At 41.3% G+C, this 16,413-nt stretch overlaps 1 protein-coding gene across 1 annotated transcript in view; it reads left to right on the top strand.

Annotated features, from left to right (window-relative positions):
• CUNH12orf75 (chromosome unknown C12orf75 homolog) overlaps positions 1–16,175 on the top strand; it is a 37,104-nt gene extending 20,929 nt beyond the window's left edge. The window contains exons 2-5 of the mRNA XM_018553882.1: positions 7,153–7,177; positions 11,273–11,308; positions 13,286–13,356; positions 15,968–16,175. Of these exons, the coding sequence (XP_018409384.1) occupies positions 7,153–7,177; positions 11,273–11,308; positions 13,286–13,356; positions 15,968–16,038 (203 nt within the window). The 3' untranslated portion in view covers positions 16,039–16,175. The remainder of the gene's footprint in view (positions 1–7,152; positions 7,178–11,272; positions 11,309–13,285; positions 13,357–15,967) is intronic.
• The last annotated feature ends 238 nt before the right edge of the window (positions 16,176–16,413 follow it).

Raw genomic sequence — 16,413 nt, 5'->3', positions numbered from 1 at the left:
GTCCCATTCATTTATATGGCCATGTTCACATCTCAACGTTTTGTCACTTGTCACTGGAAAAGTACATGAGCTTCTTTTTGGCAGATTTAAGCGCTTCTTGCCTCCATGGACATCAAAACACCAGTTTGCTGTGTCTTTGTGTGTGTTTGCCCATTTACATCATTGTGTCGCAATCTGCTCGCAAAAACACGATTTAATGTATGCGCATAAAATGTGCCGCGAAAACACTGTCACCTTTAGGGGCATCTATTGCTTGCATGTAGCAGTTTCAGGTATATTTATGAAATTAAAATTCTGTCCTTGCTGGCACTTCCTGTCCCAAGGTGTCTGCATGCGGGTGCACGCCGTCCATATACTTACCTTGTGTCTCTCCTAGTCTCCTGGCCGAAAATCTGAACTGCGCATGCCCCAACATCCTTTGCGGCCACCTGAGATTTTTCGGACGGGAGCGCACTGCAAAGACACAGGTAAGTATTAACCTCTTTTAAAGTGGTTTTAAAAAAAGAAGAAAAAAAGTGTTTGCATATATTTACTGCTTGCTAGCAGTAGATATATGCATAAAAACTGGAGAGTTTAATAACCCTTTAAGCTGAAAAACAATAATTAAAGCTATTTGTAGGTCCAAAGAAATGGATATCTGAAATGTTATGCAACTCTTGGGCCCCAGCTTCTGAGCCTTCTGGTTGGTCTTTTAATGCCTAACTGTAGAATAAACTGCACCCCTATCCACTCCTCCATTCCACGCCCGACCATTTGGTTTGTTTTGTTTTTTTTTGCTTTTTTCCACCATCTAAAAGCACTTTCTTTTTTGCTTACCTTAAGCTTCGGTAACATGATACCTCAGCCCAAAGTCTTCACCTCTTCTGCTTACTACCTGCGTGGGTCCCTCTTTGAGGGTCCACGTCAGTGCCTGCATGAATTGGACACTTTCTATTGGATATCCATTTGCTAGGGTCCTCTCGGGATCTAGAAGAGGACCGGCGTCAGTAGAGGGAAGTGAAGGGGACTGGCTGTCTCAGGCGCCACCACATCGATGGATTCATGCCCCCCCCCCGCCCACCTGGAAATGGCCACGGTGAAGGACCTAGAGGGGTTACGCAGGTGAATATATCTAACTTCACAAGGTAAACAAAAGCCTTTCAGTATGGGTTAGAGGTGGGTGTTAGGGGTGGGAAAAAATTATTTTTGGGTACAGTTGAGCTTCAAGTCTGCCCTTCTCATTGAAAACTAACTGAAGACCTATAGGGAGGTTTGAGGATTGGCGAAAAAGAAGGGCTAAACTCAACTCTCGAAGAGGCGAGATGTGCAAGTTAGCTCTATCGAGAGAAGAGTTTTATGCTGACAGTAACTTTTGTTTTATTTTCTTAAATAGAGCATACTCCACCAAAATGCAACTCCATGGCAATCTTCTGTGTGCAGCCTGCCTTGTGTTGAACAAAAAATGTTCACAATTTTCTTTGTCCCATCTTTTGTCAGTTGCCCACAGCTGCATTATGGGGAAGTATATTCTATTGCAAAGTGCAGACTAAGAGGAGGTAGCAGGGGTAGGCAACCTTGGCAGTCCAGATTCAAAATCCCAGGAGGCATTGCAAGACTGACAGCCACAGACATAACCTTTGTAGTTTCAGCACAGCTGGAGTGCCAAGATTGCCTATCCCTGGGTTAGTGAATCCTTTAAGCTCTATTTAAACATCTGTGCATTATATTAAGGCAGCCCATCCACTCTGAATGCCCCTGAACTGTTTTTGGGCAGTGCAGCACATTACAATGCATAGTGCATTCACTTCTGTTTTTTGTAGTGCATTTAAGGGCTGATGTGTTTCTTTGCACATATGTCATTTAAAATGAATGGCAAGGCACACTTTGCTCCAGCACTGGGCAGGCCTGGCAGCAAGAAAATTGATTAGTTTTCATCTCCGGCCTGTGCAATTAAGGGATGAGAAGAAAAGGGGTAAATTATTTGTATTTTGTTTTTCTTTAAGCATTTACTCATGAAATGCCAGATATTGCTTGTACTTGGCGAATCGTTTTCTTGGCTATCGCACAAGCAGTGAAGAGGGTTGCCAGCTGCATTTAGAGGGAAACAAACATCAGAGTTCCCCTTTAAAGCTCACAACAGATGTATTTTCTGTCCTTGGGATTTATGAGAGCTGTTCTGTTCCTCTGTCCAAGGCTAATGAAAAATAAACAAATCTACTCTGTTCTCTCATGATGGAAGTTTATCTTCAGTAAAGGGGGAAAAAAAACATTTTGTTCACTGACACTGTATCAAGAGGTAGACAGTGTAGTCCTTTAAACATGAGGCAACAGAAAATAATAAGTATGGCCTTTACAGGAACCAGAGCCTCTTCATGTGTTCTTACAACCTGTGCTATGTAGAAACTGCCATTGACCTGTTTTTTAGAAAGCGAGTGCTCAAAGGCCGTCATGCTTTTTGCTTTTGTCTGGTGAATTATTGACCCAAAAAAATAGTTTTGCGTGTGCATAATAAATATATAATACCGTAATATATATATACAGGGCTTGAAAAATTTGATAGTGTCTCACCAGTCAGTCAAAAATTTCACCAGTCAGCATGACCGGACTATAGCCTTGCAATTTATGTTAAAAAAGTTTGGGGACAGATAGAGCTTTCTTTTGGAGGTATATAATCACCACGGGGATATTTTTTTTTTACTATATAATTAAAAAAGTACCATAAATGTAAAAAATAACAAATCCCGCCCCCTCCCCCGTCCGTTCCGCCAGTCAGCGCTGGCAGATCGGAGCGGGTAATCCAGCCCCTCCCCCTGTGACGGCAGAGAGCGACAGGATCGAGAGGTGAGCGAACCTGGTACGTGTTCGCTCACCTCCCGATCTACTGAGCCGACCTGTGACAGTCTCATTGTCACAGGTCGGCTAGAACTATGAGGTGAGTGCAAATCACTCATCTCATAGTTCTCCTTTAACTGAACAGACTAAAGAAGATGATTGGTCACTATGGGCAATTGCACCAGATACTGACTGCTCAAGTTTTGATTAGTTCACCCCCAATATGGTAAAAGGTTGCCAATATACATTTAAAAAAATAAAAGGTCCCAAGAAGTGGCTACTTTGGCAAAAATATACACACTATTTTATAGAGTGCTATCCGTTTAAAATAAAGAAAAAAAATTAAATCAGTGTCGCTCCTTGAGCCATAAGGATTTAGATATACATATAAACAAAAAGTTCCAGTTCAAAGCAGGATTTCTTCCTTTTCATCTAAGCAGAACTTCATGTAAATCTATATCTTCAATCTGTATGTACATACATTTTCTTGTCCATAGGGGTAATTCACCAAGGGAGAAAATGCCCTTTAATACTCACCCGGTTGATCTTTAGAACAAACAATAGTAATTTCACATGTTTTCTATATCTGCCATGGAGCAATCGGCTTAATGAGAAATTCAACTGTATAGGCCTGGCATATATCTTCTGTATACAGAATCGGCTCCAATAATTTGATAATCTGCAAGAATCAAACACGTATGCAGTTCAATTGAAAGTTATAATTTTAGTGCACCACTAAGGAGGTAATGAGCAGATTGGCATAAAAAAATGCCATTAAATTCCACAAACTTTGCATGCAAGGTGCATGGCATTGAAAAAGGGTGATGTGCACTTAAACAGTTCTAAAATTCTTATGTTATTTTTAAAGAGGAACTTATCCTAAAATATGACAACAAAGACATCTTCAGTAAAGTTTAATAATGACAATCTACAGACAGATGGAGATACTTGCAGGCTTTTTATTGTTTTTTATATACCTTATTTTTCTTTTCCTCCCCATTCTTCCCAGTGACCATTTTCATTAATTCATCCCACTGAGATCCCATGAGATATTGCAGTTTACAGATTAGATTTCAAAGGAAGGCATTGGTGATGTAGCCTTCCCAGGATGCATCTGTGAGGCCAGGGCTACATCACTTGTCTCCCTCAACCAGGAACCTGAAAAAGAGTAATTGTAAGAAAAAGCAGGAATGTTTTTTTTAACAAATGTAAGATGGTTTCTTTAAGGTTCACACATACATATTTCAATATATCTGGTTTTATGGTTTTAACAGTTTCAAATCCACATGCAGAGCTGCATGCTGATGGGATTTGTAGTGAAAAATAAGATAGCAGCATACACTGAGTGGCCAGATTATTATGACCACCCCATCAGTACTTCGTTTTATGCTGACAGTGACTTTTGTTTCATTTATTTTCTTAAATAGAGCATACTCCACCAAAATGCAACTCCATGGCCATCTTCTGTGTGCAGCCTGCCTTGTGTTGAACAAAAACTGTTCACAATTTTCTTTGTCCCATCTTTTGTCAGTTGCCTACAGCTGCATTATTGGGAAGTATATTCTATTGCAAAGTGCTGAGTAAGAGGAGGTAGCAGGGGTAGGCAACCCTGGCAGTCCAGATTCAAAGTTCCAGGAGGCATTGCAAGACTGACAGCCACAGACATGACCTTTGTAGTTTCAGCACAGCTGGAGTGCCAAGATTGCCTATCCCTGGGTTAGTGAATCCTTTAAGCTCTATTTAAACATCTGTGCATTATATTAAGGCAGCCCATCCACTCTGAATGCCCCTGAACTGTTTTTGGGCAGTGCAGCACATTACAATGCATAGTGCATTCACTTCTGTTTTTTGTAGTGCATTTAAGGGCTGATGTGTTTCTTTGCACATATGTCATTTAAAATGAATGGCAAGGCACACTTTGCTCCAGCACTGGGCAGGCCTGGCAGCAAGAAAATTGATTAGTTTTCATCTCCGGCCTGTGCAATTAAGGGATGAGAAGAAAAGGTGTAAATTATTTGTATTTTGTTTTTCTTTAAGAATGTACTCATGAAATGCTGAAACTCTGGCTAAACAACTCTCGAAGAGGCGAGATGTGCAAGTTAGCTCTATCGAGAGAAGAGTTTTATGCTGACAGTGACTTAAGATAGCAGCATACTGTATACGTTTGTAATATATTTAATGAAATAAAGTAGTGGTCCAAGGAAAAAGTTCAGCAATGTAAGCGTGGCATATATTTATTCCATTATAGCTCACAAGATTCTCAAATGTACATGTGTCATTCAGTTGAAGTGTGTGTATGTAGGTTGACCTCACTGCTGAGGAGGACATGGGTGAATGAGCATAAAGATTGTGCCACACTATTCAATCAGCATTATAAGTTCCATGGCATTGTTGGTAGTAATCAAATGCTAATGCCCTCTGTGGTAACATACACTTCAACTCCACACAAAAAAAGCCAGAGCTTAAGAATGTAATATAAATCCGGTCTCAAGGTGCTTGTCTGATATGAAGCATTGCTGGTGGAGACAGCAGCATATAGATCTGGGCTGTGTTTTGTAAGATTGATACCTGTGTCTTGATGTGCTAATACAAAACTGCTCACATTCTCTATAATGAGTTTGTCCGTGGCAGGCAGCACAAACATTTAGATAACTACAACATGGTGCAAGGTGTAGCCCATTAAGTTGGTATGTATTTTATATCCGTTGTTCTCAACTAGTGGGTTGCCTCATGCCTTCTACTGCGCTAGGTGAGAGGCTTCTCGGCCTCCCCCGAGCGCAGGACTGTCAGTTCTTGCTCGAAGCAGCCATTCAAAATATGCTGCCCGGTACCGAGTATCAGCTTGAGGTGGGGTGGGCTGAGGGTATGGCCACGAGGGAGCTCCATCCATACGTGTATTGCTTACAGCGAAATAGTGTGCCCTGTAGAGGTGCCTGGACCGGAGTAACGCCATATTCTGGCTCTACAGGATGCGCATGGGAGCTGTACAAGCAAAGCACATATGGATGGAGCGGTGTCGCAGCCCACACCGGACCCTAGGCCGACGAGCCACTCCAGTTCTTGTAATGTAGGGAGACTGGGTGGATCTTAAAAAGAAAACTCAGCATGCATATAAAGCAATGCATTGAAAACGAAAACAAAATTGTGTGTTCTAAAAAAATTAATCTTTTTGCAGGTGAAACAGTTCACTTGTATTTTGCTGTTGTCTTAAGCTCTGCTTTTACTTTTATTTAGCAGTGCTGAATAGGTTACATGCAACCAAATTCATAGGGCTGGTGCAGACTGGGGGGGACCCGGGACGTGCAGTTGCCGTCCGGCCCCGTTTATTTTATTGGGGTTACATCCATGCGACAATCGCTGAAAAAGCTACATGTACCTTTTTTTTTTTTTAGGCTTTTTTTTGTGACACGCTGGTTTTTTCAACCGCGATCGTGCGCAATTGCACAGGTGGAATCGCAGCGGGAAACAACACAATCTGCCTGGGGAGACTGGGGTGCCATTAGAAAATAATGGAACCATCAGCGTTGCTGTGCGACTCCGTGACCGCGCGCCCATCCACTTGGTTTTGTGCACGATAGCCGCGCGGTCACAGATCGCCCAGGTGTTGACCTGGCCATTAAAATGTTAAGCGTTCCCCCTTTTAAGATGCCCCCCCTCCTTTTCAAATGTTTACATAATATCTTAGGCATTATACAACCAAGATGACCTTTGGTTGTATAACCTGAAATATCTGAAATGCTTGGTATATTCATGTGATATAAAACGGGCAGGGTTAGGAATGCACCACATTTTCTAGCTCACAAGAACAAGACTACAGTCATAACTATGCATCAGCAGTAACCAGATAGTGTGAATTATTGATGTGCATATATAAAAATGATGGTCTAGAAATTGTCCAGATATAGCAGCTTTTTTTTTTTACTGATATCTTGCTGCTTCCACTGCTGACATGGGAATAATTGGTACTACAGAGACGCAGCAAACACACAGCCCACTGTCCTACTGCTGTATATTGGACAAACCTAATGTGCCAATTGATTATTTTCGCTTACATGGCCAGAAAGTGGAACAGCATTTATAACAACTCAGCTGTACCTCCACGTGGAAGAGCTTGGTTATTGTATCATCATACCGTTTTTGAGCTCTTCTATTTTAAGGTTGTTTGTCTGTTTCATACCTTCTTATACTTTTATGGGCATGCAGGTTTTTATTTTTTTATGTATAAACTTTCTTCACTTTTATATTTTGGTTACATGTAACAGATATACTGATCAACAGTTGTATTAAGAAAAAAAAGTAATGTAAATTTCCATTCTAAGCACTGAATTTATTTATTTTTAGGTTGCAGGGGAACTGCCAAAGATACGTGAGTAAACTCTGTATAGTTGGGAACATTTTCCTACATAATCTCAGATATATCAGATGTCTGTACCTATACAATGTTTGAAGTGTAACTCTGGTTTTCTTGAAAACTAAAATAATGTAAATAGATGCCTACTTGTCATAGTATATGTTGCTACATTTTGCTCCAATCTGCAGCGGTCAGTGATTTTTTTTTTTAGCACTGCCAAAGTAATCCTTATCTCTGTTCCTGGCTTCATTTCATAAAGCCCAATTATACCTTCAGCTTTTATACCTTTAGTCAAAGTCAAATGCTTTTAGAACCACCAAGTAGGTACAACTTTGGGGAACAAACAATTGCAGTCCATTGTTGGTACACAGAGGAACCCCACTGAAATATGGGCAACTTTATTGTTCATGGTAATCCCCCAGCTATAGTTGTGGTTTGGGCTTGACTGTTTTTGGGCCACATAACCTGGCATGCTTGGAAAAAATAAGTAGTTGTTAACCTCCGCTTCCCTCTAATTCCTATGCCTAACCCTTAACCTTAGTTCTAGCCTTAAACTTCAAACTCCCCACTAAATTTAACCCATAAACCTAATTTCTGACCTGGACCTAGCCCTTAAACTCTAATTCGCTCCTAAACTAGCTCCTTAACCTTAATCTAAACTGAACTCTTAGACCCTTGTCACACTAGTGATTTTGATGTTGGCATGAAATTGCCAGTGACGGGATGGTTCGTCTACTCTTCCCCTGTGGTTTCCCTCTCTTGCTGGGTAACCCAGCAGCATGTTATTCCATTGCCACTCCCCACTTCTCACTCGCTGCTGCATTTCCACGACTGAGAGGTGACCCACTCCCATTAGGTAAAGTGGAAGCGACACCTTGGAAATTCTGCCCCTGGCAAGAGTCTCTCGGTCTATTGACATAGGTCAGTGGCAAGGTTTTCCTGTTTGTTGGTCCGGTTCCTGCAGACCTTGAGAAGTTCCATTTTTTTCAGCTGAATTTTCTTTAAAATACGTTTTGAAAACTCAGACTTTTTTTGTAATGGTGGCAGCAGGCACATATACTTGGGAACTTCAGGTCAGAGATGTCCCTAGAATAATATAGAGCTGTTGGGGGGTGTCATTTGACTCAAATAATATATTTCAGTTTTTATTAGATGCAATATATTAATCATTCAAATAAGAATTGTTTAAATGGCATCTACTTAAGACTTTTTATAACACTTGTTAAAGATAATTACACAACATATAATTTCCTCATTGGACTAGTTTATAGTGTACAAAGGGCAACTTTGAATTTTATAGTTTGTAGCTGCATCAGTAAAACAAGCAAGAATGTGAGTTATTCTGATCCTAGGTAACAGAACAGCAGTTTTTTATGTTGATTTTTAAATTTTCTTATGAAATATAATTATCGGTATGGTCTTGGTCATATACATTCAATGGCCGCTGTCTTAGGGACATGTACAGGGTAAGACCTCTTCCACTGGCAATATTCCTCGGATTTTGGGCCATATTGACTCAATAGCATGTAACGGTTTCTGCAAGTTTTTCAGCCATGCCTGCTGTGAAAATCTGTTCAACCTCATCTTTTTTTTTTTTGGTAGAAAGATCTTAAAAACTATGTCGGAGCAGAATTTTAGATTAATCAGGCTAGGCAATAGTTTTCTACACTTCAGTCATCCAGTCTGAGTTATTCCTTGCCCTATGTGACCTCGTTTCCAGTTCCTACATGTACTAGTGGCACCCAGTATGGCCTTCTGCAGCAGTGCAGCAATCCAAACACATGATACACTTACACACTCTTATCAGTTGTTCCTGGTTAGATACCTACTAGCACGTAGTCCATAAAAGTTGTCCAGACATTGGGAGATTGCAGTCATGTGGGAAAAAAAGTACAGTAAGTAAATACAACCTCTGATGAGCAACAGCACATAAAATATTATTATTTATTTTAGAAACATAAAGCCAAAATGGATAGGTTATGTGTAACAAAAACAAAGAAACCCCGGAAGTACACCCTTACTGCTTCCATAGGAATTGAGAGGCTAGGTAGCAGCCAGGTGCTGCTAATCAAATGCCCTTGATTGACTGATCATCAGCCAGTGTGACCACCTCTATTAAAGCAGACATTTTAGCAGTTTGCTGGTCTGGAATATTCAGATATGTGTTAACATAATTCCAAGAAGGAAAGACATCAGCAATGATCTTAGAGAAGCAATTGTTGCTGCCCATCAATCTGGAAAGGGTTATAAGGCCCTTCCCAAGCAATTTCATTCTATCATTGTACAGTGAGGAAGATTATTGACAAGTGGAAAACATTCAAGACAGTTGCCAGTAGGGTGCCGATACTGGGCGTTTTCACGAGTACTCATGAAAATGCCTGATACTTAAAACCGATACCAGCACTTTAGATTTTTTAATGGATTCGGCTGTCCTAACGTCCTGCATTTGCTGGGGACCTCGCAGCGGCTATTTACAGTGTAGGTCCGGCTGCACAACTCCTCTTTCCTGCCACCCACACCACAATGGGGAGATCCGGCACAGCCCTGGTGAACAACAGACTGTAGCTTCATATTATTCTGCATTGCTGCATAATGTATCGCTGGGATTTGAAGTCCTGTATACAGCGATGCAGAATATTACCACCAGCAATACTTTATAGCTGGTGGTATTACTCTGCATTGCTGTATAAAGTATTGCTGGCATTTGTAGTCCCTCTACAGCCTGGAGTCATTGGCAGAACTTGCAGTGTTGTAGCGGTTGTAACTGTGCTTGGGACCTGGTAATCCACAACTGTCCTAAAATCATTAGTGTGTATTGTTTAAGAAACTGTCACATGACACACACAAAAAAAAGGTATTGGTAATTTTGTATCGATTAGTACCTGAGGAAAAGTATCAGTACTCAGTCTTGAAAAAATGGTATTGGTGCATCCCTAGTTGCCAGTCTTCCCAAGAGTGGACATCCCAGCAAATTCACCCCAAGGTCAGACCATGCAATGTTCAGAGAAATTGCAGAAAAACCCCAGAGAGTTACATCTCTGACTCTACAGGCCTCAGTTAGCATGTTAAATGTTAAAGTCCATGACCGTACAATTAGAAAGACTGAACAACTGTGCTTTGGAAGGGAGCCAGAACATGGCACCACGGCTTAGGTTTGCAAAGTTGCATCTGAACAAACCACAAGACTTCATGAACAATGTCCTCTGGATAGACAAGACCAAAGTGGAGATGTTTGACCATAATGCACATCACCACATTTGGGGAAAACCAAAAACCGCATATCGGCACAAACACCTCATACCAACTCTCAAGCACAGCTAAAACTTGGATGAAATTGGGTCATGCAACAGGACAATGATCCCCAGCACACCAATTCTTTTCCAGCCATTCTGTTGTAGATTTCATGAGGGGTTGCAATGGCCCAGTCAAAGTCTAGACCTCAACCTGAATGAAATGCTGCAGTGGGACTTTGAGAGCTGTGCATAAACAAATGCCCGCAAACCTCAATGAACTGAAGCAACGTTGTAAAGAAGAGTGGGCCTAAATTCCTCTATAACAATGTGAGAGACTGATAAAGTTGTAAAGCAAACAATTCAAGTTATTGCTGCTAAAGGTGGTTCTACAAGTTATTGAACCACTTAGTTTTTCCACACATGTCTTCTCCAATTTGGCTTTATTTGTAAAATAATTACACCGTGTAATGTCATGTGGTGTTGCAGATGATAAGGTCCAGATGATATGTCCTGATACATACAACCATAGAATTCAGAGAGGATGTACTTTCTTTTTCACACAACTGTACATGGCATATATAATCCAACCTGACTGTAAAAGCTTGTGAGTGGGTAAAGCCATTGATGTGAGTAATGCCTATTCAGGTGATCTATCTATGAGTAATTTGTGTCTGCAATGGATTTAGTCATAATCTAATGTATATCTTCCACTATGGCAGACGTTCACCAGAAATTACAGTGCATGACAAACATTATAAAGGCAAATGCTAATTAAGTATTAAAGACAGTTTAAACAATCAAAACATTATTGGGATGTGTGTGGTTTCTTTGTAGAGAGATTAATCTAACTCAAAGCTCTAATATGTGTGTTTTACAGGTCAGATGATACTTCTTCTCAAGATGACAAACACAGGTAACGAGGGCTGATATATTATGCAGATATCTTAATTAGCGAGTCCACCGAAAATGTTAGTTCTTTCTGGTTCATTGTGGGGCACAGGAATTCAGATACAATCGGGTCACAATGTCATCTATATCCTCTGAGGCATTCGATGCCTGCTATCTGGAATCAACTAATGCCTTGTAGATACTGACCATAGAGGCTCTAAACGTGCTCAATCATTATCCCCTGCAGAGTCTCTGACCTTCCTGAAGCCATAGATCAGGCCAGGTCAATGTGAGCCTCTCTGACGCAGAGTCAGAGACCGATCCCTCTGTGGATCCACCATTGACTCGCCTAACCAGACATCTGTGAATGAGGTAGAGGGCATGCTTACCTTTTAAGTATTCTACTGACAGACCATTGGACTCCCTTATTAAATCCCAGTTTATTCAGTTAAGTGTTTGGAATAGATGTGTGGAGCCTTATGCTTCATCTGTGATGGCTTAATACAAGCATCAATATCCTGCATGTGTCTTCTGTCCATTCAGCAGCACAGTGCTCTCTGGTTTAAATTCTGATGGCTCATCAAAAAGCATCTGATTAACATGGCCTTTTGAGAAAGAGTCCCAAGGATTTTACCAAAGGCCAGAGTATACGCCTCAGTGTAGGATGTCTAGGGAGAGATTGACTGAACCCCATTCTTTTCCATCTACTTTTGCAGTAGATGCCCCCAGGCTCTGAGCCTGACTCTGACAGCTCAAATGGCTTTTAATTAGAGACCTGCTAAGCCCTCTGACAACCCATTGATATCCTTGTTCTAGAAAAGAAATTGGCTCTGGGGGGACTTTTCCTCAGATAATCCACAGCCTTTTTTTGAAAGGTCCTTTCCATTATTTTACTACTTCTCTGTACTCTCTCTGGTAGTGGCTCAACTATGAAGTTCAAAGCCCAAATCTGAACCAAAGAGGGCCTCTGGGCTGTAGGCAGTCCCTGGTACCTTTTTTGGGCCTGTTAACTGTTGTTGCCGCAATGCCAACCCCTCAGTTGAACTGCTTTTGGATGTCCCTCAATGGACAAGAGAGAAACATAAAATATTTGTGCTTGTTGTATAATCCTTTTCTTGGACTCCATTGAGGGAAATACAGATACAGTCGAGTTATACTGACGCCTACAGGAGGATTGGACACTGGCAAACATAAAAATTGAAAGCCAGCCCCCATAGAACCCCTCTTCTCCCCAGCATACGTCTTTGTGGTAAAGCAGTACCAAGAGCATTAAACAGAAACATAGAAAGGTCTTCAATGGACTCTAAGAAAAAGATTTAATGGCAAGTTAAGAACCCTTTTATTTCTATGATAAGAAGCCAGGTATTAACTTGCTAAACTAACCTTCTCCTATTTTTTTCTGAAAACTATGGTGGCAAGATGTCCCTACCCTAGCTTCTGGCTATTTCATTTGAGTGTTTCAAATGAAACGGTTTCTTTCAAACAGTTTATTTTGCATTGTCCATATATTACCACTGGAAAAGAATAGGCCCCTACTCGTCATGGGCGGCACGTCATGATCCGCCTCTTGGCTTCCTGATTGGTCTGGAAGCCGGGCTGCCTAGCAACAAGTGTAGCCGACTTCAAGAAGTCAGCCTCCGGAAGTGAAGCTGGTGTTCTTTTGAACACCGGCTTCCTAGGCAATCAGGAAGCCGAGCGGCGGGTCATGATGCGCCGCTGACTTTCTGATAATCGGGACACACTGAACTGGTATCGGTAAGTACCGTCAAAAAAAATCGGTACTTGATACCGAAAAAAACGTTATCGGTGCATCCCTGATAAAAATTATGCTCTGGGTACAGCAGTAATATGTGTCAATTTGCATATATGCTAAAATCCTCTGAGTTTCCAGCACCTTGGTGGATTTTAGGATACTCATACATTGTATTTATGTTCATGACTGAAGCTCTGTGCACAGTTAAGGCTTGTAAAATCTATTTGTTTTTTCTGTTTTTCTTTGGAGGAATTATGGAGGGGTGTATGTAGGTCTACCAGCAGATACATCAATGTGTAGCAGTTCAAAAGAAGCACAAGGTATCTTCTAATTATTATTCTGCGTATTTTCTATATTCCTGTCACTTTTTGTTTGTCATTTTATAGATTTATATTTACAGAGTACACATTCGTTAAGCCAGTCTAAAAGGAATCTGTCATTAAAGTGTATGTACACCCTAACAACGAGCTTCTCTTATTGGCTCCCTTTTGGTCTGTGAACATACCATTTGAAAGCATTTTTATTTTATCCATTCAATGGAAAAAAATGCCCGTTGATATTGCCAGAAATCTTGTAAGCTGATCACTTTCTGTGACGTAATGTTATATACCGGTCTCTGCCCATCTTTGTTATTTAACAGAGGGTCTGGGAGAGTTTCTGCTAGTCCTGTCTTTTTCTGTTGTCCTGATGCAGTATGGTGAGTGTTGTTATATTAGGACACAGAGTATTGTTACTGGCAGAATCTCGGGTTTAAAAATAAATTAAAGCCTGAAAAAAACTAATGCAGCAACCTCATGCAAGGACTGGCAAGCTGATGTATATTACAATTTTGTTATTGGCTTTAGATATGCTCTAAGCGGAGACTAATTCCATGGCAACTATCCTTGCAAGCGAGGTGACTGCCTGGGAAATAGGAAAGCCGCTTCTAAGATAGAAAATGGTGGCTTACAGCACATTTAAAGTATAAAAAGTCATAACCTTTTGTGTCAAATGGGGAAATGTTGAAAGTCATCAGATTTTTTTTTTTTATTGCTGACTTTTTGTCTCTGCCGGTTTGTCCAGCTAACTATTTTAGGTAGGACAAACGTATGGGAAAGCCAAAATGTTATGGTTATCACCAGGGCAGGTGAGAGGACATTTTCCAAAAGGGACAGCTGTCTAAGGCCTGTCAGTTTTTCAGCCAGACCCGATTGGATGCTCTATGCAAATCTATGGGTCGCCATGTGTAATCGTCTGTTTACACCCGGTTAGCTCTGGCTAGGTCCGGAAAAACAAACAGATCAGAGATCCGTTACCCCAGACCGGGGGTAATCTGATGTAAGCAGACACATATCTGTTTTACATCCGATGCCCCATAGATGCACATGGGGTTCCGGCAGCTTCAGTTTTTTCCTAGATCGTAAGAGGGAGGGAGAAAAACTGGACGGACATGGATGTTACAGTGGTTACATCCGATCCGTACTGTTGTGATCAGGAAAGATCTGTTGACTGATCCTCTACTGACATGCTCATGTGAAAGTGGCCTTAAGGTCCCCAAACACCTTACGATAATCGTATGATAATCGCGGGAGGTCCCACGATCGTACGATTACCGTAAGGTGTGTGGAAGCCGTGCGACCTCTACTACTGTAAGGTCGCACGACTTTAAACGTACGAACATGTTTCAAAACCCGCCGAGCATCGTACGATGTTCGGCGGGTGTGTAGCATGTTCGTGAGATAAAAGCCAGACGGGCCGGTGTGCGCGAACGCACACTGCCCGTTCGGCATTGCGGTCATCGGAAGCCCGCCCCTCAGGGGGTGTGGCTTGCGATCATCGCAAGTACGATCTGCCTATGCAAGATAGGCAGATCGTAAGTTTTTTTTTTTAAGTACCTTACAACCATCGCAAGACAAAAGTCTTGCGATGGTTGTAAGGTGTGTGCCCAGCCTTAGAGAGGATTTTATTATCCCTTCCCTTTTGTGGCTGCAGGACAAAAAGTCAAGGCATACATTTCCCCAATGGGACAAAGACCGCTAAAAAGAAAAACCCAATGTGTTTTTAACCATTTCATACTCAATTCAACAGAAAACAAAGTTTGCCTTTCGATACATACGTTAATGACAGATGACTGTTGGTTTATGAAAATAACAGCTGTTGTCCTGTTTCCAATGCTCTAAGCACTGTGCACTTTGTGTACTAGGAAGGTAATGGCTGCAGCATTAGACTTGTACCAGGTTCAAGACAGGCAACCTATAAAGAGCTCACCTGATGTAGTATGAGATGTATGCATGTTGCTAAAAAGTTCACCAGTGCCTCTTGAAGATTTTTTTTTGCCTTTGTTCATTTTGGAACTAGAGGTTATGGGCCCCACTCACACCCAGGCGTTTTGTAGCTTAACTGCGTAACCGCTACAACGCTCATCAAGAGAATGCATGGTATTGCAATGCCCTGTGTTTGTGTGGTACCATCACAAAAAATGTTGCATGCTTCCTCCTTAGTTTCTTTGCCAATGCCCATTCACACGTGTTGATGTAAAAATGCTTTTTTTTTTCTTCTTACAGCATGAACTATAGTTTTTCCTCCAAATTAAGATTCTGCTAACGCATTAAAAATAAATAGACTTCTTTAAAGCATTGCATGGCTTGAAAGGGACCTTGGGCTAGATTAGGACTTATTTTTGTATTACATTTTTCTGTGCTTAGCACTTGCTGTTTCCTTCCACCAAATAGAGATTTGTTTGCACAAGTCTAAGCCACATCCTAATTCCATGCACAGAAAGCATTCATAAGGTAGAATTGCATTCCTTAATGACGTTTTGGTTTTTATTTTAATACTTTGTATTATAAAGAAAAGAATGGATGTGAACCTGCCATACTCTATGGCTGAATATAATTCTGTCTTGTTTGAGCACTGTCTGTTTTTAAATATCTAATGAGGCTCTTTGAACAATTGCAGCCCCCAGCCAAACCTATGCACAGAACACACAGCCTGGCTCTCCTCTACCAGAGAACATCTGCTAGCACAGCGGAGCTTTCAAAACTTTCTAACGTTCGCTTTTACGGGTAAATGCGAGTCCATCGCCTGGATATACTGTTTGCAGAGGACATTAGATGGTTGACATCTCAAAGCTGCTACCCCTGTGCTTTACTTGAATCTACAAGAAGCCTGTGTTGTTCAATGCCGCTCTGTCACAAGGAGTGGGTAAAGGTAGTAATAGGAGTAGTTAATAGTAAGTGTGATAAATGCTTTCCTCCTTTAGAGTGGGGCCATGAAAGTAGTAGAAACTGCTGATGCATTATGAAATATTCAGGGACTGAGCAGGCTCTTCCTTCCAGGGAAACGTGTGGGCAGTTTGGAAGATGCAGTGATGAGCAGAACTGTGATATATGACTACA

The sequence above is a fragment of the Nanorana parkeri genome, unplaced genomic scaffold (genome assembly GCF_000935625.1).
Source record: "Nanorana parkeri isolate BGI_ZX_2015 unplaced genomic scaffold, ASM93562v1 scaffold132, whole genome shotgun sequence".
Classification (NCBI taxonomy): domain Eukaryota; kingdom Metazoa; phylum Chordata; class Amphibia; order Anura; family Dicroglossidae; genus Nanorana; species Nanorana parkeri.
The sequence above is the reverse complement of the archived record's forward strand: the minus strand, read 5'-3'. Positions and strand labels throughout refer to the sequence as shown.